The sequence below is a fragment of the Mus musculus genome, chromosome 1 (assembly GCF_000001635.26).
Source record: "Mus musculus strain C57BL/6J chromosome 1, GRCm38.p6 C57BL/6J".
NCBI classification, from domain to species: Eukaryota; Metazoa; Chordata; class Mammalia; order Rodentia; family Muridae; genus Mus; species Mus musculus.
Genome location: NC_000067.6, coordinates 190,829,557 through 190,853,312, shown reverse-complemented (window position 1 = coordinate 190,853,312; position 23,756 = coordinate 190,829,557). Strand labels below are relative to the sequence as shown.

The following is a 23,756-nucleotide window of genomic DNA, read 5'->3' as shown; positions in this document are numbered from 1 at the left end:
CCAGGCTGGCCTCGAACTCAGAAATCCGCCTGCCTCTGCCTCCCAAGTGCTGGGATTAAAGGCGTGCGCCACCACTGCCCGGCAAGTTTTAAAATTCTTCTGTGCCGCCTCGCATTAAGAGCTGTGATCTGTAACTCGCAGATTGTTGTGGGTTCAGGACCAAGCGTTGCTCTGCGTAAACTGCTCAGTTCAGTTTCCGGTTGGTTCTCGTTTGAGTGTGACCCTGCCTTTCCTCAACAGCTGTCATACTGCTGTGGGTGGCCACAGAAGTGAGTGTCATTGAAGAATTGCCGGACACAGGGCATGCCTCCTGTGCTCTTACAAACCATTAAAACAGGCATCTCTCACACCTGTGCCTGGCGGTAGGAGAAGTCGTTGGTGGCGCTCGTCCTGCTTACTGTGGTTTACAGTTACTTAGAATGCCTGCATTTCTTGTTGATACTGTTTTGACAATTTCAAGCAAAATTATTCAAAATGTCATTTCCTCTTTTAGTGTGACCATGTTGTTTAGTTCTGCTAGGGTCCTTTTGTGTACATTTCAATGACAGAGACTGTGGTCCCCAACAGCACATCTTATGCATTTGTTTGTAGCTTTTTAGGAGAGAGGCACCCAGGCATAGGGAGGGGCAGGAGAGTCACCCCTAGCTGTCAAGATATAGTCCCCTTATCCCCGCTCCAGTTTGAAAATAAATAGAAAACTGGAGAAAGCCACAATTAGCAAGTATAAATGTGTGCCCTTCTAAGTCAAGTCCTGAAGTCCTGTGTCACCCTGCCTAGGACACAAGCCATCCTTTTGTCTAATGTGTGTGTTATGTGCCTGCCTGGCCGTCATCCTGACTGTTTATGGTATAGCAGCAGCTTTATGTAGACCTGTCTCCTTTGGAGACTTTGGATGTTCGCTGGACGTGTAGAACTTAATGTTTGTGGATAAGGGGGAGACCACTGCGTCTCTAGTCCCACCCTGTACTGCTGGAGCACAGCGATTCATTTGCTTATTCAGTTAGTGTGGGTTTATTGCAGGGTCTTCTGTATGAAATGTCCTGAGACAGCACTGAGCTGAAGGTGCTGCTGGAGCCGAGTTTAGTATCCAGGCCTTTCTCCTGCAGGTGTGGATGGGAGGGCCAGGAGTAAACAGGAGAGAGAGAGAGAGAGAGAGAGAGAGAGAGAGAGAGAGCTTTTCGCTTTACCCTCTTCCTTAACAAGGAGGCCATCACTGGGAAGACCCTGTGTTTTCCTGCAGTTAGCCCAAGCAGTCTAGTCCAGGGCTCTGCACAGCGGGAGCTGCTGCAGCGGGAGGAGGCGCAGCCTCGTGGTAAAGTGGCTTCAGGAAGGTGAGCAGTGTGTGCTGGCGAGGGGGCTGTTAGAGCTGGTGAGGGGACTGTGTGCACGAGGGGGCTGTGCACTGGGGGCTGTGTGCACAAGGGGGCTGTGCGCTAGGGGGCTGTGTGCACGAGGGGGCTGTGCACTAGGGGGCCGTGTGCACGAGGGGGCTGTGCACTAGGGGGCTGTGTGCACTAGGGGGCTGTGCACGAGGGGGCTGTGCACTAGGGGGCTGTGTGCACGAGGGGGCTGTGTGCACGAGGGGGCTGTGCACTAGGGGGCTGTGTGCACGAGGGGGCTGTGCACGAGGGGGCTGTGTGCACGAGGGGGCTGTGCACTAGGGGGCTGTGTGCACGAGGGGGCTGTGCACTAGGGGGTTGTGCACGAGGGGGCTGTGTGCACTAGGGGGCCGTGCACGAGGGGGCTGTGTGCACTAGGGGGCTGTGCACGAGGGGGCTGTGCACGAGGGGGCTGTGTGCACGAGGGGGCTGTGTGCACGAGGGGGCTGTGCACTAGGGGGCTGTGCACGAGGGGGCTGTGTGCACGAGGGGGCTGTGCACGAGGGGGCTGTGTGCACGAGGGGGCTGTGCACTAGGGGGCTGTGTGCACTAGGGGGCTGTGCACGAGGGGGCTGTGCACGAGGGGGCTGTGTGCACGAGGGGGCTGTGTGCACGAGGGGGCTGTGCACTAGGGGGCTGTGCACGAGGGGGCTGTGTGCACGAGGGGGCTGTGCACGAGGGGGCTGTGTGCACGAGGGGGCTGTGCACGAGGGGGCTGTGTGCACGAGGGGGCTGTGCACTAGGGGGCTGTGCACGAGGGGGCTGTGTGCACGAGGGGGCTGTGTGCACGAGGGGGCTGTGCACTAGGGGGCTGTGCACTAGGGGGCTGTGTGCACTAGGGGGCCGTGCACGAGGGGGCTGTGCACGAGGGGGCTGTGTGCACTAGGGGGCCGTGCACTAGGGGGCTGTGCACGAGGGGGCTGTGCACTAGGGGGCCGTGCACGAGGGGGCTGTGTGCACTAAGGCATACCCGACAAGCAAGATGGCTTGGATTCAGTACTGAGCCACATTGTGATGGGAAACTTGACTTGTGCAAGCTGACTCTGACATCCACTTGTCTGCCATGGCACGCACAATAAGTCAGTGTAGTGAAATTTTTTTAAAAGGAAGAGATGTGTTTATGGAACCTGTGAATCTTCTAGGAAACTGAATAATAAAGTCCTTCCAACCCCTTGCTCCAGTTGCTTGATTTCAAAGGAAGAATGAAGTAGATTAATATGGTATTAAGAAACAGTTGTTGGGGCTGGAGAGACAGCTCAGTGGCTAGGAGCACTTGCAGCTCTTGCAGAGGACCCAGGTTCAGCTCCCAGGACCCACATGGTAACTCCCATTCTCCTTAACTCCTGGTCCAGGGGATCTGATGCTCTTGTCTAGCTTCCGTAGGCACCAGACATTCACATGGTACATCTACATACGTGCAGGCAAACGCCCATACCCATAAAGTGAAGATAGATCTTAGGAAAAGAAAGAAAACAGCTGTTGCGGTTGGTTCCTTTGTGGATTTCCACTTGTACTACGGTCCTTCATTCAGCTGATAAAAGCAGCAGCAGAAGGCTTGGAGGAAGTTAGGGGTCTTTGTTCACTGGAAAGTCAGATATTAATTGGCATGATTTTCATTCCGACGTTTCTTGTAGCATTAGCCCATATTGTAAAGCACAACAATCCTTTTGCATTTTAGCAAAAGTCAGTCAGTTATGTATGTGGGTCTCAGGGGTCAACTCAGGTCACCAGACTTGGAGGGGGGCTCTCCTACCAGCCGATCTCCTTTCTCTGAAGTCTTCATTCTCCTTTTTGTCTGTCTCTTTTCTGTAATTCTGCCTCAGCCTCCTGTTGCCATGCACCTGGCCAGTTAGTTCCTTCTACTGTGGGCTTTACTATTTCTATCCTTTACAAGCCATTGGACTTGAATAAGAATATTAAAACTTTAGGAATCTTTAGGAGTTTCTTATCGCAGGTGAGGTTATAGCTCAGTGGTGGAGCCTTGTGTAGCATTGTGTGACATACTCAAGGTCCTGGGCATAGTCTTAGCATTGAAACTAATGGACAGGCCAGGACCCGGCAGAGCCAGCTTTTAGTGAGGTGTGGTGATCCATGCCTAGATGTATATGCTGGGAGTCTGGGTGTGGCTGATGCAGGATCCCAGTGTTCAGGGGCTGAGGCATGAGGTCACAAAGCAAGACTTCATTTTAAAAACAAAGAAAAACAAGAGCTGGATGCAGTGGTGCACACGTGTAAAACTAGTCTTTGGAGGAAGATCATGGGCCAGTATGGTCTTTGAAACCCTGTTTTAAAACCAAACAAAAAGACCCAACCCAGCCGGCCTTGAACTCCTAGAGATCTACCTGCCTTTGTGTCTTGAGTGCTGGGATTACAGGTGTGGGATCCTGTACAAGACCAGCAATGTACAAGACCAGCATTTTGAAAGAAACGAAAGTCTTTTGGTTTTCTCCTTTAAAAATTACAAAATAAGTAAAGGGTAAAGAGCAGAGAGAAATGGTTGAATCTTGGAGTGGCTCTGCAGGTGGCGGTTAGCGCGGGACCTGCTGGTGCTGGCTTCCAGTGCACACAGGAGCCTAGCGAGCCGTGGCTGACAGGGAAGCATTCCAAGGAGGCAGTGAGCGCTGTTAGGACCTTTGCTTTAACTGTTTTTGGTGACTTTTTCACTTCTGGAGGTCACTTAACAACTGGTTTTGAGAACAACATTGATAGGGGGTTGACTCAGTACAAATACAAAGCTGATTCCCCGACTGACCGGCTCTTGTCACACACTGAAGTGCTGTGGGCTTCGCCTTCTGCAAGACATGTAGATGGGTAAATCATTCCTTCTTTCAAGGCTGCCTTTTGTTTTCAGAACACTTAACATAAGGTGGAAATGGTAGGCTATCCCTGAGAAGAACAAAGCATCATTAAATATAGTCAATCATCACTTAAAACGGTAGCCTCCAAGGCCATCTGAAATAGGAGCATTCTTTCCTGTGACCCAGTTGTAAACAAAAACAAAAGAAAAAGCAAAGAAAAAGCATCAAACAGAACTCACCACAGTGCACACAGATTGGCCTGAAGTCCTTGCTGGAGTGAGGAAGCCCAGAGAAGCCTGAGGCCATTGTGTGGGCAGAGAGAGGGAGAGAGAGAGGGGGAGGGGGAGGGGGAGAGGGAGAGGGAGAGGGAGAGAGAGATAGCGAGCACGCTAGCTCATGGGTAGGATGTGCTCAGGAGAGGCTGGTGTGGGTATCAGGTTCTGTGCATGTGCTGAGAATCTGGCTAGGACACCCTGAAAGGCTCAGGAGATTGCTGGAGAGGTGCACATCTGGACAGCCGTCTCCCAGACATCTGAGCTTGCCAGTTCTACATTCAGTGCTTTCTTGTGAACCAGTGAGGGTGGATGCAGGAGGTTGGAGTGGAAGAGCCGCTGGTGCGGGTGGGACTGGGTTCTGTTTCCTGTGTGACTTAGAAGGTGCCCTTTGCTCCTTGGTAGATAAGTGAGAAAAGACTCTGATTGCCAAGTAAGTTCTGGGGTGGCACCACAGGTGAGAGGGGTTTCTCCCCTGCAGGAACCATTTTCTCATGCTGACACTGTTAGGACAATTTTCTTTTTTTAGAATTACATCAAAATATAGATTTATTTTTGGTATGTATCTAATAGTGTGGCTTTTGAATTAGGTTCTTCATATTCCTTCTGGGCTCCTTTCATGGTGAGGATGTAGCTGTGAGCTCTAATGTCTGTTCATCTGTCTGTCAGCCTGGGTGTCTGACTGCACCTTGCCATGGGATGCTGTGCACGCCTGCTCAGGTTTGTTTTCCTCTGTTGCCTGCTTGCTGTGATTCTCCACACTTTTTTTTTTCTTGTTCTACTCAAACAGGACAATCAATTTTTAAGTTCATCTGCCTTTTCCCTTCTGTGCCAGATGCCACAGAGGGACAGTTTGGCTTAGAGTCTCAGAAGCTGTAGTCCAGTGTCGCTGTCCATTGCTTTGTGCCTGAGGCTGGAAGGCGTGATTTGGGGGCATTGGCAGAGCCTCGCACCTCACAACCAGCCAAGGATCAGGAAGAGCAGAGAGGAACCCAGGACAAGACGAGCACCCAAGAAGACCAGCCCAGTGACCTTTCCCCTCCAGTTAGACCTCGTTTCCAAGCCTTTCTGCCAGGCACGAGGTGAATCCACTGTGGGTCTGCAGAGCCTCAGGAGGAGCCGTCCCAGAGGCTGCACCCAGCAGCTGAGGCCCAGTGTTAACACTTAGGCATTTGGAGTATACCCTCACCTCCAAATTAGAACAAAGCTGGCTTAGGCGTAGAGCTTAAAATTAACTCTGTAACTGAGAAGACATTTCCCATCCTGAGCTCTTATTTTCAGCTATAAGAGAGAAGAAATACATTTTTTTAAATAAAATAAGTAGAGTGCAATTTGATGAACGGGTGCCCAGTGGTCCTGATTCTTGCATAGTTGAGTATTCCCATAGTCTAGCATACAGAGAACATGTATTCTGTAAAACATCAGAGTTGGTGTCCAGAGAAATGCAGTTTTTAATTTTTCCTTTTATATTTAACTCCACTTTTTGACAGGACAGTGACTGTATTTGTCATGGTCCCCCAGAAGCTTCCTAAAGCCAAGATGTGCACATGTGACTGTCAGCTGTGCTCAGTGGTTTATGCTGTCAGAGTCCGAGTAGACACAATGCTGTCTCTAGGCTAGGGAGCCCAGGAAAACAGCAGGCTGATAAACCAGGCAGCTTGGGACAAGAAAGGCCAGCGACATTTCCTGGAAGGTCCTTGGTGAGTTGCCGAGTGCATCCAGGCTGGAGGATCTAGAGTTTGGAAACTCCCCCTGCTTGGGAAGGGTGGAGCTGTGCAAGCCCCCTTCTGCTTTCAGTCCTCAGTGCCCTATGCAGAGTGCCTCTTTCCCACCTCAGCTCCCTGCTCCACAAGTCAGTCATCTCTGGAAACACCTCCACAGACATCCAGAAAGTCAACCCAGTCAGTGTGACAGGACTAACCGGCAGTCTTGAATAGTGGGAGTCTTTCTCCTTGGAATGCCAAAGCCTAGTGACAATGCCTGTGATCATTTTTACTCACTAAAACCTGTCTGAACCGCTCTGTGAACACCACGATGAGTTGGGGCTATTCTGGAGAGCTGCAGCTTTATCTTTGTGTTCTAGTCCAGGGTTCTCTCAAGGGCTGGTCTTCATCCATGGCTGCTGTGTGTCAGTCACCACTGCCTTTGAAGGGGTCGAGTGAGGAATCATGTTGTCTGTATATAGAAGGTACATTCTGAAACCTTCCCGGGATTTCTCTCATGCTCGTAGTTTCCATGGAAGTGGCCCACCATCAGCAGCAGGAGTTCATTTCAGTGCTGGCTTGTAGTCCTCATTTCTCTGTTACTATGGAGACTGCCTAGAAAGTGGCAGAAAAGCCAAAAGTTTAAAAAGCAGTGATTTGATGACAAAATTATTGGGACTGTGTGTGGCTGTAGCCAAATATTCCATAACGGCACAGATCTCAAGTGAGCGTGTAAGACAGGCGACAGGCTTACTACTTTGAATAGAGCTGAGTTTGAAGCTTAACAAATGCTAAAGCGAGGTTTAAGTTAGAGCTTGCTGAATATTACCTAGAATGTGAAGAACGAGTGGGTGGTGTGTGTCATAGTCCAAAACAGTGAGCCTAGCCACAGCCTGGGTGTGCAGAACCGGAGACCAGAACAGCGTTGTTTGCGAGTGACATCATCTCACAAGTGTGTGGCATGTACTTGTGATTTCCTTGTTTGATCTTGGTGTGTGTGAGTGTGAGTGTGTGTGTGTGTGTGTGTGTGTGAGTGTATGTGTGTCCCCTTCCTCACAGGCCATTGGACATTAGTCCACAAGGATCCATAGGGGTAGGGGTGGGGTAATGTCAGGGTTCAGTTGGCTGTGAGTGCCAGCTGATTAAGTTCTGGGATCAGCTTTGATGAGACAGCTCAACATTATTGTTTCAGGATTAGGGTGTATAAAGGCTTTTAGGGGTACAGTGGAAAGGGCTAATTGGACACAGTACAGTATCTAATTATTATGCGACCTGGAAGCCAGAGCAGGTGCTGAGTTAAGTTTCTTTGTACAAGGTCATTCTTCTGATAAGGCCAGGAACCTGTGTTCAGGGACACTCTTCCCAGGTGAGAAACGGAGTCCTCCATTTTGTACTAATCTCAGAGCCATCTGGTCATGGGGTACTGCAACCTTTCTAGCAGGGTTCTCCAGCATGCACGTGTGTGTGTGTGTGTGTGTGTGTGTGTGTGTGTGTGTGTGTAGGAACATTGTGAAACAGGATGGAGAAAGACTGAGCCAGAAGAGCAGGAAGTCTGCTATGAGGTAGCATCGTCTATATGTCAGGGAAGCTGTGTCTATGAAATCTGAAGGAGTATGGTCAGCTAAGGTCACAAGAACTGCACAGTGACAGCACCAGGTGACAGTGTAGATGAGGGAAGTCCCTACCACTAGATGAACGACTGCTGAGAGAGGGAGAATCTTCCCCAGGGAATTTCCATAAGTTGTGGTTATCCAGTCCCAAATAGTCAGCTCTAAACACACACACACACACACACACACACACACACACACACACACACAGAGAGAGAGAGAGAAAGAGACAGAGAGAGAGAGACAGAGAGAGAGAGACAGAGAGAGAGCGAGTGAGTCTTTTATCCATCGGAATGACATGGTGTGTCTCAGTCCCACACAGCATCCTGTTCTGAAGAGGTGAGAGCCGAGGCTTGATAAGCTCTCGAGTCTTGGGAATTTGGATGCTGTCTTTAGGAGGCAGAGACCCAGGTTATTAACAGACTGACGTAATTTTATACTGTCAGGATTTCAGGTATGTCCCTGCTTTCCTGTGTAAGATGAATGACACCTGGTTGCCAATGAAGTGTACACAACTCACTCAGTGTGATTTTCATTCAGAATTACAAAGTGGTTTTATTCTTGGGTTGGACTGGATGCTCGTGCTGTCTGCACCTGTCAGTCCCAGAGCGCTGAAGGCTTCCTGAGCATTGTGTCTGACCCTAGTCTTCAGTTGGAAATTGAATCCTGCCTGAACCAGGGCTTGGCTCCCACCCTCAGAACTTTCTACATACAGTTTTTTGTGTACTTGACACTCCTTAACATGCCGGGTTTCAGTGCACATTCAGAGATCAGCCTGTCAGTTTTGGGCAAACTAAACTCTGGAGGGGTAAGGTTGAAGCCATTTCCCAGTCTCACCCTCTTCCTCACAGTTACAGATGTGAATTGGATTAAGAGAAATAACTTGCTGGATGGGGTTGCAGTTCCTGCTTCCCTCTCACAAGGCCAGCCTTTGCTTTGTCCTCTCAGGAGAGTCGAGCCCCACGCGTCGGGAGGCTGTGAAGAGAAGGACTGCGGAGTACCTCATGCGTGCAGAGAGCATCTGTAGCCTCCGGGCCGCGCCTCAGCTCCACACGGGACCACAGGTATGGGGAGCCGCCTCTGTGCTCTTTGCCTTTTGGTTTGTTTTTGTTCCTATTTTCAGCTTTATTTATAATTAGAACATTTGAGAATTTTGGTCTTTGGAATTTTTCTGTAATTTTCATAAGTTATTGTCAGAAAGGAAGGTACAGAGTAGAGTAAGAAAGACCCCTCCACAGCCTTCCCCACACCTTCTGTCTGCCCTGGCTCATGGCGGTCATGGCAGGGAGGGCACAGAGGCAGACGCAGCTCGAGCCTGCTCACATCTCTATGGAGCGGAAAGCAGAGGCTGAGTGCAGTGCTCTGTGATCTCTTTGTCCTCTTTTTATTCTGTTCTGGATCTGAGCCCGTGCTGTGGTACTCCCACATTTAGGGTGGGTCTTCCTTCTTCTGTTCAGCCTCTCTGGAAACATTCTCACAGACATGCCCAGAGGTATCTCTAAGGTGATTCCAAGTCAGGTTGACAATGTAGATCTGACCTCACCACCTGCAAGATGCTCTGAGCTTCTGAGCCACACACAGCTCTCGTGCATACCTGTGCAGCTTAATCAGCCAGTTGAAACTGTTCTAGAGAGTCCTGCAAGGCTTTGCTGGTAGCAGCCTGTAGCCGCTGAGGCACAATGCTTGATGCTTTAAGCTATTTGGGACTACCCCAGCCCTGTCTATATGACATAAGGCTTTAGAAACATTTTTTTTTTTTAAAAATAGCTTTAATGTCAGGTCTGTCTGGATTTGTCCAGTTTCTGGAAGTAGCTTTTTTGTTTTGGTTTTTGTAAATGGGAGAACATGTTTAGTTTATTTCCTTAGTTGATCAAAGAGGCAGTGTCTTAGTTAGGTTTTTACTGCTGTGAACAGACACCATGACCAAGGCAACTCTTATAGGGATAACATTTAATTAGTGCTGGCTTACAGGTTCAGAGGTTCAGTCCATTATCAACAGGGTGAGAGCATGGCAGCATCCAGGCAGGCATGATGCAGGAGTTGCTGAGAGTTCTACATCTTGTTCTATAGGCAAACAGGAGAAGGCTAACTTCCAGGCAGCTAGGAGGATGGTCTTAAAGCCCATGCCGACAGTGACACACCTACTCCAACAAGGTCACACTTCCAAATAGTGCTACTCCCTGGGCCAAACATATCTAAGCCATCACTTTCCACTCCTTGGCCCTCATAGGCTTATTCAAACACATGAGTCCATGGGGGCTATACCTAAACACAGCATAATGCAAAATACATTTAGTCCTAGTTTAAAATTCCCCCAATGTTACAAAAGTCCAAAGTTCAAAGTCTTTTCTGAGATTCATTCAATCACTTATCTGTAATCCCCTATAAAGTCAAAATCAACAGGCAGATCACATACCTTTAACATCACAGGATATAAAACACCATTCTAAATGTCATAGTGAGAAAATACTAGAGCAATCAAGACCAAAAACCATCTGGGCAAACTCCAAACTCTGCATCTTCAAGGCCGATGTCGAAGTGGTCTTTAGATCTCCAACTCCTTTTTCATCTTTGTTGACTTCAGCACAATGCTCTTTGGCTGGTTCCACTCCCTGTTAGCAGTGTTCCTCAGCAGGCATCCCACAGCTCTGGCATCTTGAACATCATGGGGTCTCTAGGGCAACTTAAGTTTCATAGCTTCTTGTTTCAGTGTCTGGTACCCACGTATGATCTTATGGGCTCCTCCAAAGGGCTTGAAGGGTCACTTCTCTACCTCTGGTTGACTCCACAGCTGCTTCTGCTGCTGCTGCTGCTGGTGGTGGTCATCCCATGGTACTGGCATCCTCTAAACACTGCTGTCTTCCGCTGCAACTAGGCTTCACAAGTAGCCTCTCATAGGCTCTCTTCATGGTGCCAAGCCTCAACTCCTTTGCGGGACCCCTTCAGTCCTGGGCCATCAACTGCAACTGAGCCCGGACCTTCACCAATGGCCTTCCCTGGCCTCTCACAGTGCAGAGCCTTAGCTGTTTTCCATGACCCCTTCACGCCTTCAAAGCCAGTACCACCTGGGTGGCTCTTATGCATTACCAAGTCCAGCTGCAATATGAGGTACAACCTTGGCTATCATGGAACAATTTCTTTGTGTTCTCAGAAAAAATTTCCTGCATTTCACCTCAGTGATGCTGGTCTCTTCTTAATCACCGCTAATTTCTTAGCTCCAGTTAACCAGCGTCAGTTGCCCAGTAGTTTCTTTTATTCTGGACTCTAAAGTCAGAGCCACATGGCCAAAGCTGCCAAGTTCTGCTGCTTGCTGGAGCTGGAACATAGCCCCCTTGTTCTATTACATGATCACCAGCTTTCTGTTTTCCAACTCCTTCACTGTCTAAGTTTGGGTGTCTTGGAACTTGCTCTGTAGATTGACCTTGAACTCAGAGATCTGTATGGCTCTATCTCCTGAATGCTGGGATTAAAGGTGTGTATTTCCATGCCTGAACTCACTTTGAGATCACCACTCCCTTAGTCTGTTTATCTCCTAGAACATAGGATTCAGCTCCTGGCACCCCTTTAACATCTGAACTATATAGTTTGCATTTTTCCTTTTTAAGCTTGCTATGCTTTATCGAAACACTCTTCCTGAGACTAAACCACAGCACAGAGTCTAAGCTGGGTTGCTTTGTCAATGCAATTAATTTAACTCTTTTCACCTCAGCCTCAGGCAGACTCTTCAGACAAGGGCAAAAGCAGCCACATTCTTTACCAAAACATCACAATCATCTCTCTGACCCATACTAGAATTCTTTTCCTCTGAAACCTCTATAGCCAGGCTTCTACAGTTCAAATCATGCTTAGCAACAAAGTCTTCCATATTCCTACCAGGATAGCCCATTAAGCCCACTTAAAACACTCCACTGCTTTCTAAAGTCCCAAAATACACATTCCTCCAAACAAAAACATGGTCAAGCCTATCACAGCAATACCCTACGCCATTACCAACTTCTGTCTTAGGGTTTTGCTGCAGACACCATGACCTAGGCCACTCTTATAAGGACAGCTTTTAATAGGGGCTGGCTTGCAGGTTCAGAGGTTTAGTCTGTTATTGTCAAGGTGGGAACATGGTAGTTTCCAGGCAGGCATGGTGCAGGAGGAGCTGAGAATTCTACATCTTTTTCTGAAGGCAAACAGAAGAAGACTGGCTTCCAGGCAGCTAGGAGGAGGATCTTAAAGCCCACACCCACAGTCACACACTTCCTCTAAGAAGGCCACACCTACTCCAACAAGGCTATACCTCCAAATAGGGCCATTCTTAGGCCAAGCATATCCAAACCACCACAGGCAGGCAGTCTTGGTATCATATTCTGTCACTTAAGCCATGAGACAATATTTTTGTTTTAAATTGTGTGTGTGTGTGTGTGTGTGTGTGTGTGTGTGTGTGTGTGTGTACTGGGAGTAGGGTATCCCATTGTTAGTCCCAGGGAGTATCTGTTTCTGGATCTGGAACAGGAAGGTGCTCATGTTCCTCTGCTGGGTGATCATTATGGTAATTCAAGTTAAGGAAAGCCATTCATAAATATGGATCGAAGCTTCTGTCTATTACCGAACTCCTGTGAATAGACATGCTGTAAGGAATGCATCGGGTATGGCTGGTGTACGTCAAGAATGCCGAGTCTTACCTGTGCTGTCTTGTATCCTTAACCCTGTTCATCCCTGATTGATAGGCTACTGGCTTTCCACGGAGTCACAGTTTCATTTTGTAAGATTCACTTTATTAGTTCATGCTGACTGTAATGTAGCATTCTGTACATGCGTATGACATACTTGGAGTCAATAGCAAATGAACACAAGGCCTCCTGGGTAGGTTCTGCTCTGGAGAACACCACCACTGTGTAGATGAGTCAGAATTTCACTTTAAGCATAATTGTAGAGAAAATAAAGCTGGGGTCTACAGAGGAAAGCTGATTATATGAGGCTACCCAGTCATCAAATGCCTTGTGAGCATCCAGCAGACACGTGTGGGATCCACATAGAGTATGACACAGCAGCTCTTCTTGCAACCTTCCAGCATGGCTGTAGCTCTGTAGCTCAGGAGTCAAGGCTTATGGAGACTGCCCAGAGCTGGCACTCTGGGGTTGTGAGGGTTGTTCTCGAAGAATAAGAGCAGCGGGCGCTGACTCTGATCTGATGATAATTTGTGTTTGTTTCTGGTGAGGCAGCTGGAGGAGAGAGTGGAAATGGCGTTGTTCTTCGGGGTAAATACTTGCTTTTCATTTGCCATTGTGTTCTCTGTGAGGCCTGTCTCCTCCTCACTGTCTCCTCCACTCTGTGAGGCCTGTCTCCTCCATACTGTCTCTTCCACTCTGTGAGGCCTGTCTACTCCACACTGTCTCCTCCATTCTGTGAGGCCTGTCTACTCCACACTGTCTCCTCCACTCTGTGAGGCCTGTCTCCTCCTCACTGTCTGGAGCAGGCTTGGTTATTTTCTTGAGATTAGCTTGGTGAACCCATTGTTTCTCTTTGCTGACGGTCTTTGAATCCGAGTTTCAGCCAACACGGTGAGGTTTGGTGTGAGTGATGGAGCCCCTTCCCTTTCTCCAGTGCTGTGCAAAGCAGATGTGACTTCTCTGAAGAATCCTTGTGCAAACATCTCTTTGTAGCTGTTTCAGTAGAGAAAGGAATCCTTTGGGGCTTTGACACTGCTGGTCTCCATCTCCTCCTGGCAGTGGCTGCTCCCTCTGACCTTTCCATTGCTTTATGAACTTTGGAGTCTTGGAACCTCTTAGGTTGTGAATGTAGAAAACCTGAATTTCCCATTATCCCATTATATTATTATAAAGGATATGTAATCATATCCTTTGCAAACAAATGTTGGAAAAGAAACCAGCAGAACACAGTCCCCGTTTTGCTTCATATATCATACCTGAAAGGCACCAAGAACTCTGGAGAGGCAGGCCTCTGATTAAGTAGACTCTGGACTGAAGGGACAGTGGCTTTCATTTATTTATTTATTTTTCCAAATTGCAAAGGACTTAACTTTTTTTTTTTTTTCTTTTCGTTTTTCAAGACAGGGTTTCTCTGTATAGCCCTGGCTGTCCTGGAACTCACTTTGTAAACCAGGCTGGCCTCGAACTCAGATATCCACCTGCCTCTGCCTCCAAAGTCCTGGGATTAAAGGTGTGCACCACCACTGCCCGGCTAGGCTTAATATTTTTTAAAAGAAAATTTAAAATCAATTAAAATTTAAAAAGGCACAGTAAATTATCTAAATATAGGACGTGAAACATATAAATACCATTCTATCCCACAGTTACTAGGGGTGATTGAACACCACTGCAGAATGTTTTGAGTGCCCTGTAGATTTTGAGCACACTGGTAGCACATCTGTGTTTGCTGATGTTGTTGGCCAACTGGACAGGTGTCATTAAAGACATTGAAACTCACCGAGAGACGTGGCAATAAGGCATGGGACTGACTCGGTTACAGGTGGCTAAATGTCAGGTGTGTTAGCCATCTAAGAGAGGCTGAGAGTGGTCGAGCTAGCCATCTGCCCAGGAAGGATTTGCAAAGCTAGAACTCCGAACAAGAGCTTGAGTTCAGGGATTCTGCTAGACATTGAAGTTTTTCGTCTTCATCTCCTTCTCTCCCTCCCTCCCTCCCTCCCTCCCTCCCTCCCTCCCTTCTTTCTTTCTTTCTTTCTTTCTTTCTCCTCCTCCTCCTCTCCCTCTTCCTCCTCTCCCTCTTCCTCCTCCTCTTCTCCCTCCTCCTCTTCTTCTTCCTCCTCCTCCTCTTCTTCTTCCTCCTCCTCTTCCTCCTCCTCCTCCTCCTCCTTCTTCATCTTTCTGCATAACCCCATCTGGCCTCCTGCCTGCCTAGGGCAGAGACGATTGGTATCACCACTGCCCTCAGCCAGAGCCGAGTTGTGGATACCTTTCCTTTTATCTGTTACCGTTTTCCCTGACGGTAAGGAGTGACTCCTGCTCAGGTGTTCTGAGGTGTGGTCACTCTGTTCTAAGTGGAGCTGCTGAACCACCAGCAGCAGCAGCAGCAGCCCCACCAGGGAGCCTGATGGAAGCACAGACTCTTTGGGCCCAGCTCAGTTCTCCTGAAGCCTATGTTCCACTTTGATAAGTCCTTGAGCAATGTGCATATGTGCTATAGTTTGAGGAACACTGAGTCTACAGGTGGAGAGTGCATACTGAGAACACTAATAAATCAAAGAAACTGTGGGTAGGTCAACTGGCGACTCAAAGGAGAAGCCAGGTAGCCTTTACTTAACTTTTTAGAGAACAGAAATAGCAACCAAGTTTTAACCATGTGCTTACTGCTGATCACAGGCACTGGCTGTCACCATCATTGCATGGAGCTATGTGTCCCGGGCTTAGGCCCTGGCTAGTTGAGCAGTGTTATCTTGCCATCCCTGTGAGGCCATTCTATCTTCTTGTGGGTAGTCCGGGTATAGATGAACCTAACCAATCTTTCTTGACATCTTGTGCTACAGTGGCCCTTACATATAAGAGAGACACTGACTTTTTACATCAAGGGCATAATTTTGTTGCCTAGGAAGTTATTTCCTGCTACTTTGTAACAGTGCGCTACATTGGTGATACTTTTTTACAAGTAAGAGTTTCTTATTTAATTCAATTTGGGACAGGGTCTCTCGTAGAGCCCTGGTTGGCCTTCTCTTCATGGCAGTCCTCCTGCATCAGCAGACCTGAGTGCTAGGGTTGCAGGCATGCACCACCTTACCTGAATACACTCACAGGCCAGTCCTCTCTCCCGCCACCAGCTTTTGTCACCAGAGACAGCTTAGCTGTATTGCTTCTCAGCGTCCTTTTGTTAGAAAGACAAAATAAGCCAAGATCTGGATCTGGTTTCTGAAGCCTCTTTATGTTATTAAATCCTGTAGATTTATATTTCCCTTTGCTGTCTAAAGACAGGAACAGATCTGTGGAGTTAAAACTAATTTAAGTGCTACTATATATAAGAAATAAGAGATTATTAAGAATAATTTTAGTTTTTGGGTATTTCATAAGCACATGCAATGTATTTTATCAGATGCACTCCTCACTTCTCCGCTCCCCATGGTTCTAACTCTGTGTCCTCCTTTTTGACCCACAAGTCCAAAGTGTGCTGCCTTATGTGGACCATGTCGTGGCGTGTGTTAGACCCACCCGGGGCCACACACTCAAAGCAGACTCTCTCTCTCCTAGAAGCCAACAGTATGAGGTTTTTAAGATGATCCCTTTATTTTATAATCGTTGTGTACTCTGTCTGACCTGAAGCTTGCAAAGCACTTTAAAGAAGAAAGAGAAGATTTGTGTCTGTCGCCTTTGCCGTTCCTATCTGCCCCAAGGCACTGCTGTTTGCAGCAGCATCTACTTAGTGCGTTTTAGCTCCTTTCTCACACAGAGCACCTGCTCTCTTCATTCGGGAGCACACAGTGCACATGGCTCTCCTTGGCATTCAAGGGCTGTGGAAACCAAACTCAAGTGTGGACTTTTGTTTTCCAGTCCTCCACTGTGACCCTCACTGTAGCAGACCATTCATGCCTCTCGATGACCTGTATCGTATTAGGTTTTTAATTGCTGTGGAAAAGGTGCAAGGGTTTATCTTGGCTCATGGTTTCAGACCGTGGTCACTTGGCTTTGTTATTTCTGACCTGTGGTAGAGTGTAAGAATGGGAGGCAAGTCTCCAGTGACCTACTTTTCTCCACTTAGGCCCACTTCCTAAATCTTACTAACACACAACCCCAAAGTCTTTTGAGCTATGAATCCATAAGTAGAATCATTGATGAGGTCAGAGCCCTCAAGACTCAGTCACCTCCCAGGGACCTCACTTTTGAATACTGCTGAGCTGGGACGGCGGACATCAACATAAGGGCGTGCGATGCATCCCACAGTCTACACCATAGCACTGTTGTGTTTCTCACCGTGCACTCAGTGGCATAAGCAGAGTGAACTGTCTATGGAATCTGAGAGACCAGTGAGCAGGGACTGAGAAATGTGAACAGAAGACGGGATGTCGTGTTCTGGAGTTTGGAGTATTAAACTTCAAATGTAACAGATAAAATAGTACTTTCCCTTGGTAGCTCTTTAGCTAAAATTACAAGCAGCTTTTTTTTTGTTGTTGTTGTTGGTAATGCAGCAAGATGTACATGTGTGCATGTGTGTGCATGTGTGTGCATGTGTGTGCATGTGGCATTTAATAGAAAGGTTGTCAGCAGCAGGGTGGAGCTGAGGTCTGTCTAGGATCCCATTCTCTCTTTGTGATGGAAGTGATTCATCCTCTGAGTTTCCCTTTGCGTAGGAGGAAAACAGAGATTGTTAGAGCAGCTTTCTGTGAGTGCCACACTCAGTGTAGGCATGAGAGGGTAATGATGAAGGAAGACAGTGTAACTCCTGCAGAAGAGATTGCTTTTTGACAGTTCCAGTGGATTCACTGATGTCTTGATAGTATGCATTAAACGTTTCCCTTAGGTTTTCAGCTTTTTTTGTTTGTTTTTTTTTTTTTTTTTGAGATAGTGTTTCTCTGTGTAGCCCTGGCTGTCCTGGAACTCACTCTGTAGACCAGGCTGGCCTCAAACTCAGAGATCTGCCTGCCTCTGCCTCCCAAGTGCTGGGATTCAAGGTGTGCGCCAGCCACAACTGCCCAGCCAGTTTTCAGCTTTTAAGGAGGCAGTGATGTATCTTTTTTCTGACATCTACTTTGGTTCCTAATGAATTGCGATATCAAATAACATTTGCTGAGACATATCTAAGAAATCAAATTATATCATTTAAAAATTATTATTATCTGTTGCAATTGAGATATTTTATCAAGTGAAAGCATCTCTAAAACAAAAGCTGCGGCTAAGAATAAGAACGGCTTGGTTGATAAAGTATGAGGATCTTGGATCCCAGCACCCATGTAAAAAGTGAACATGGCTTTGTGTGCCTATTATGCTAGCACAGGGAGGCAGGGGTGATGACCTCAGGATCCATGGAGCCAATCAGCCAATCAGTGGGCTGCCGCTTCAGGGAGAGGATCTTTCTCAAACAGTAAGATGGAGAGTGATTGAAGAAGCGTCCAGTGTTGACCTCTGATCTCTATGTGCATGTGCATACACGTGCACATGTAAATATACACATGCACACATGCACACACACACACACACACACACACACACACCCTTAGCCAGATGTGGTACACATCTGTAATTCTAGCATGTGGGAGATAGAAGCATGAGGAGCCTCCCTTGGCTACAAAGCAAGTTCGAGGCCAGCCTGGGCTTCGGGAGATCCTGCTTACAGAATTCAAACCAAACCCAACCCCTCCCAACTCCAGCACCACTAGCTTTTTCCTGCTGTACCCAGAGATGAGGAAGCTATTTGAAGGCAATGAGAATTGATTGCTGCCTTTAGACACTGTCTTTCCTAGGTGGTAGTCTCCCCATGACAGCTTGCACCCAATTCCCCAGGCAGTTTCCTTGCTAAGTTTCCTGACTCTACCCCAACAGTGATCAGGGTGCAGTTCTTGTTAAGAGCTCTGTCTGGCCATGCCAGTCTGTGAAGTGTCGGGAAAGGGGTCTTAGTAGATTCCTTACCATGCTGTCCCCTCTGTACTCTAATCTAGTTTGTTGATAAGGCCGTCTGCCCTGTGTGACAAGGCGTTGTGTCTCCTGTGAGGAGGAACTACAGAAATCCAGCTGGACATGCTGAGCCCTGCTCCTCTCAGGACTTAGCTGCCTGGCAGGGCGAAGCCAGAGTTTGGAAGTTGAGACTGTTTCTAACTGTGTTGCTCCAGCAGCCTTTCCACAGTCACTGATCTTGTTTGTAGGCCATAGACTGGTTTCCACATCACAGATAGTCAAATATTTGAAGAAAAGCTATTTTTCTCATGAGTCACTCCAAGCTCTTTTCTAATAATCACTGGCTGTACGGATGGGGCATTTATTTTTCTCACCATTGGTTGGCGCTTTTTTTGGTCAACTTGAATCTGTCAATTCTCTTTAAAACATATGGTATAGATTAAAGTATCTAACTGCTTACTTTGTTTTATAAAGAAACACTGAAGGACTGTTGTTTCAAGGTCATGCCTCCTCTGTTTCAAGTGAATCTGTTTAATAATATTTTTGTTTGTTTTCTTCCTCAATCACTTTTGGTCTGTCTTGGGTAAATTCCAGGCTGCCACTGCCTTTGGCCGCTCAGCTGATTGTTGGACAGTTCCATCCTCGGTTAAAGCCCGTTTCCAGCCTTGTGACTGACGACTTACTTGTGCTTTGTCTTGCTTCTTCATTTTCATTTTCTTTATTTTGATTTTTTCATTTTACATTACAGACAAACAGTAACTTTTTCCTTTTATCTCTCTTCTCTGATTTCTGGTAAATTTAGTTTCCTTTGGCCTGGTGTTTGCTTCAGTAGGCAGCCTTCCTTCAAGTCCCTCCCTGATTGATGTGAAATCTTTGATATCTTCCATTAGCCTCCAGGATCACTAAGTTCAAGGCCCCCTTGGAGCCTGAGGAGCCCTGCCGAGGAGCTGAAGGCCTTCCGAGTCCTTGGGGTGATTGACAAGGTAATTCTTCAGTGTCTCTTCAAGAGTTCAGTCATAAATCGACTGCATGCTGACATTCTGTCTTTGAAGCTTTGGATCTTAAGGATATGAAACAAAGGGGGAAATGACTCAAATGTATCTGCACTTTAAAATAACAAAGCAACCGAGGAATGGCTTTCATCTCAGCAACTCACATAAGGTCATGCAAAATACATCTGTGCCAAGGAGAAGGTGTGTGTTTGTTGGCATTCAGTTGAGTAAGGGTTTTAATTTTCTAAAGTGTAGTGATAGGAACATAGACTTTGTATCGCTTAAATTGGTGAATTTGTGGCTGTTCAGCATTAACCAATACAGTTACTTTAATGGTCAGAAAGAAAGTTGGGCTTCCTGGTAGCTGTCATTTATGAGCACCTACTGTGTGCCCACACCTCCATAGTAGGCATTTATATAAAGTGGTTAATGGAGCCCTTCTTACATTCCCATTATGTTCATCTTAGTGGGAAAGTGATACAGAACATAGAGTCCCATGCCCAGAAGTCACTTGGCCAACTTGTAGGAGTGCTGAGCACAAACCTGAACTCGGTTGACTCCAAAACCTGTTTTCCTGGTTTATTGAGCCCTTTTTATCTTCCCTGGCCCTGCAAAGCTTAGTGACATGTCAGTCATGCCAAATGTTGGTCCATACTGAGCCTGTCACTTTGTATACTCTGGAAATACGAGGTTGCTCTACCAGCACAATATCAGAGACATGCTGTGTTTAAAGTTGATACAAATGGATCTTGATCTCTTGACCTCTTGGCATTGTCCTGAAAACACCTGAGTGTTGTTTGTTTTGGTGCATCAACTGCCACTCGTGTGCTGAAGTGTTCTTGTGAGTCCCTGCTGCACTTGAGCAGTGTGCGTCGCGGTTTGAGAAGCCTGGGCAAGCGCTCACGCTCTGAAGCCTTCTAAAAGGACATCAAGTCAAAACTTGGTGTTTTACCCTTGTGAGCATCATTGTCTCAAACAGGTAAGAAGTTTGAGCTTAAAGGATTCTGTGCAGCAGGACATTCTGTATGTTGTTCAGAGCTTGTAATGTTCCTGCGACTGCTACTGCAGTCTGTTATGGAGAGCAGGCTGAACCAGATGAGAGCTGAGTGGACGCAGGTGCAGACAGGTCGCCTTCCTGCATGTGCTGACAGAGTAGCTCTTAGACTTGTATCTTTTGACTCTGTGACTGTCGTTGTTGTGCTTTGAACCTTAAGGCATGACACAGTTCTGGTAATAACTAGGAGTTCCACAGATTAATACAAGCAGACTCTTGGCAGCAGAGGAGTCCCGGCTTTTGTAGTTGAGACACAGACCATTGCTATCTGTCTCCATCCACCAGTGCCTCTCAGATGCTGTTTTCCAAGTGGTAAGAAGCAGCTCTATGTCTGGGACTCAGTCAGCTTTGCAGCTAGTCTTGAAGATCATAACATCATGTCTGCTCGTAAAACATAAGCAGGTAGGCTTTAAACTTTGCAGCTAGTCTTGAAGATCATAACATCATGTCTGCTAGTAAAACATAAGCAGGTAGGCTTTAAACTTTGGATTGTTGGTCAAGGGAATTCCTTTTTCTTGTACTAAGGAACCCCTTAAATTTGGGATTAGAAACTTGGGGTTGAGTAAACTCAAGCCTAGAAAATACTCAGGGTGTACCCTCGTAGATCTGGGGTGGCATACTCTCTGTTTCATTTATCTCTTTCTGTTTCATTTTCGCAATTCATTTGGCTATTTGTGAATTATCTCGGGTTATTTATTAACTTGGCAAGTTCAGCTTTGCATTAAAGTTTATTAGGAAACACATTTATAACCTCGATCTAGAAAGCAAAGGAGGTGGTCTCATTAGTGGCTACAGTGCAGAGCTCGTGAGAACAGTGTTGCACTGTTTGATTTCCCACCGTTTTCTTTGTACCTAGAATTTTGCCACATGCCAACCACACCATGGGCCCCCAGTGCAGTTGTTGGATGAGTGAATTGAAAAGAATTTAAACTGTATCGTAGAGTGACACCTACTGGTGTAATCTGAGACTGCTCCCAAAAACCATTCCACAAGGTCACTAGTGAGCCATGGCTGTTGGCTGGTTTAGTGTTTGGAGAGGAGGAAATGTCTTCCGTTTCTTCGTTGGGATTGTAAAACCGTTTATGTAACAAGGAGTAAGTACCAGGGCTCTTAGAGTATAGACAGGCAGGTGCCCATTCTGTTGTAGAAATGACGTGGCTGGTGAAGGCCTTCAGAGACCTGTTAAGGAAGCCCAGATAGAGAACGAGGCCATTTCACCTCATCAAACGTGTGTAGGCTTTGGGTATTTCAGAGCTGCAGCTCTGTCATGCGTGTTTAAACCCAGGAGAGTATTGGTTATGCTGGAACAGTGTGTGCATCCTGCAGATGGAGTGCTGGGGCTCACTGAGGGGATGTAGTGTGCAGTGGGGCCTGCAGGTTCCTCCCTCCTCCCAGGGGACAGCTAGAACCACAGAAGCTTAAGTTAAGGAGAGAGAGAGAGAGAGAGAGAGAGAGAATATGAATTGGACTCATAGTTAGAGATTCATTCCTCCCTCCTTCCCTCTCCCTGCTCCTCCCTCCATCCCTCCTTCCTTCCTTCAGAGACATGGTCTCTCTGTGTAGCCCTGGCTGTCCTGAAACAGACTCTGTAAACTAGGCTAGCCTTTAACTCAGAGATCTGCCTGCCTCTGCCTTCTGAGTGCTGGGATTAAAGGTGTGTGCTAGCCACCACCGCCTGGCTGAATACACTTTAAGAATTAGTGTCTTGACCAAAGATGGAGTAGACCTGAGATCTCATGAGCTTCTTCTCAGTAGAGGCATCCAAGGCACGGTGGGGGTGTCAGCAGAGGGAAGCTGTGGAGAGAGCTCAGTGGTTGGTGGATTTTGTCTTAGATAACTTTGAAGAGTACCTTCCGCTCTCAGATGCACCTGCATATGTTTCCTTGTGCAGAAGCAGAAGGAAAATAAGAGGCAGACTGGTGGATGCCCAGTGGGCTCCTGTCATCTGCTTGGAAGCCCGTTGCCTGGGCAGGTGCCATGCTCTGGGCTGTGAGTGTGTGAAGTAGAGTGCATGCTGTGTGTTTAGTGCACAGTGCTTACACACAGCTCACTGCAGTGCTCAGTGCAGAGTGCTTACACACAGCTCACTGCAGTGTTCAGTGCAGAGTGCTTACACACAGCTCACTGCAGTGCTCAGTGTGCAGTACTGACATACAACTCACTGCAGGCCTGACTTAGTCAGTGTTCAGTGCAGAGTGTTTACACACAGCTCACTGCAGTGCTCAGTGCACAGTGCTGACATACAGCTCACTGCAGGCTTGACTTAGTGTTGAGTGCAGAGTGCTTACACAGAGCTCACTGCAGTGTTGAGTGCAGAGTGCTTACACACAGCTCACTGCAGTGTTGAGTGCAGAATGCTCACACACAGCTCACTGCAGTGTTGAGTGCAGAGTGCTTACACACAGCTCACTGCAGTGTTGAGTGCAGAGTGCTGACACACAGCTCACTGCAGTGTTGAGTGCAGAATGCTTACACACAGCTCACTGCAGGCCTGACTTAGTGTTCAGTGTGTAGTGCTTACACACAGTTCTCTGACTTAGTCAGTTGGCCATTGGATGATTAAAAGCTGAGAGTATTCTGATGATGGTCCCTGTTACCTGGCTTGTTTCAGGATCACAGCCCCCTCAGCAGCTATGAGCCATTGCCAAATCCCTGCCCTTGCTCTCCTGCTGATGCTGCATAATCCTCCTCAGGGCCGGCTGAGTGAGGAGCAAGCAGGACTCTTTGGAATGCGGGTAAAAAACAAATTCAAAACAAAACAAAAGTTAGAGACAACAGTGGAGATCAAAAAGCAGGATCACCTAAATTCACTGATCCTCTGAGAAGAGGCCTGAGCCAGGGCTGTGCACAGTCTTCAAACTGTCACTATTATGAGAACAGGTGCCTCATCTTCCAATCTCACCTGGGGTCAGTTAGCTAGACTTTGGGATTGCTATGATGTCAACAAAATGCTGGAATTTATACTTTGTAGCTAAGTATGATTGGGAAGTTTGGACAGTTGTTCAGGTTGACAGACTTGGAGAAATGGATGCTTATTTTCTTGACATCTAAATAATGTCCTTATGATAAAACATAGGAAGACTTGTTTTTATTGGGAACTCAGATTCATCAATATTTGTATATTATGCATTGGATTATATTGGGATTGGGTTAAATACAAAGAGTTCCTGCTTGTACTTCATCTAGCCTACGCGGTCAAAATCCTGTTGGTGTCTTAGATGACATCACATTATAGTCTGCCGCCCAGGGTTCTGTGGAAAGCCACTTGTCTTATGAGAACGAGGAGACCTCAGTTGAGAGAGAAGTGTAATCAGCTCTGAAGTGAGGATTTGCAATGGCCGCCGTAAACGCGGTTCAGTGAGTACAAGCACACAAGACACAAACGA

The 23,756-nt window shown here is 47.2% G+C and overlaps 1 protein-coding gene across 9 annotated transcripts in view; it reads left to right on the top strand.

Annotated features, from left to right (window-relative positions):
* Positions 1–23,756, top strand: part of Rps6kc1 (ribosomal protein S6 kinase polypeptide 1) — a 140,132-nt gene that overhangs the window by 59,698 nt on the left and 56,678 nt on the right. For 6 of the 9 annotated variants that reach the window (XM_006497172.4, XM_006497175.4, XM_006497174.4 and 3 more), the window contains 2 exons: positions 8,711–8,826; positions 19,215–19,307. In XM_006497172.4, the coding sequence (XP_006497235.1) occupies positions 8,711–8,826; positions 19,215–19,307 (209 nt within the window). Of the gene's footprint in view, positions 1–8,710; positions 8,827–19,214; positions 19,308–23,756 lie in introns of those variants that run through there. The other 3 variants (XM_006497173.4, XM_030254962.1, XM_017321197.1) reach the window with 2 other exon arrangements.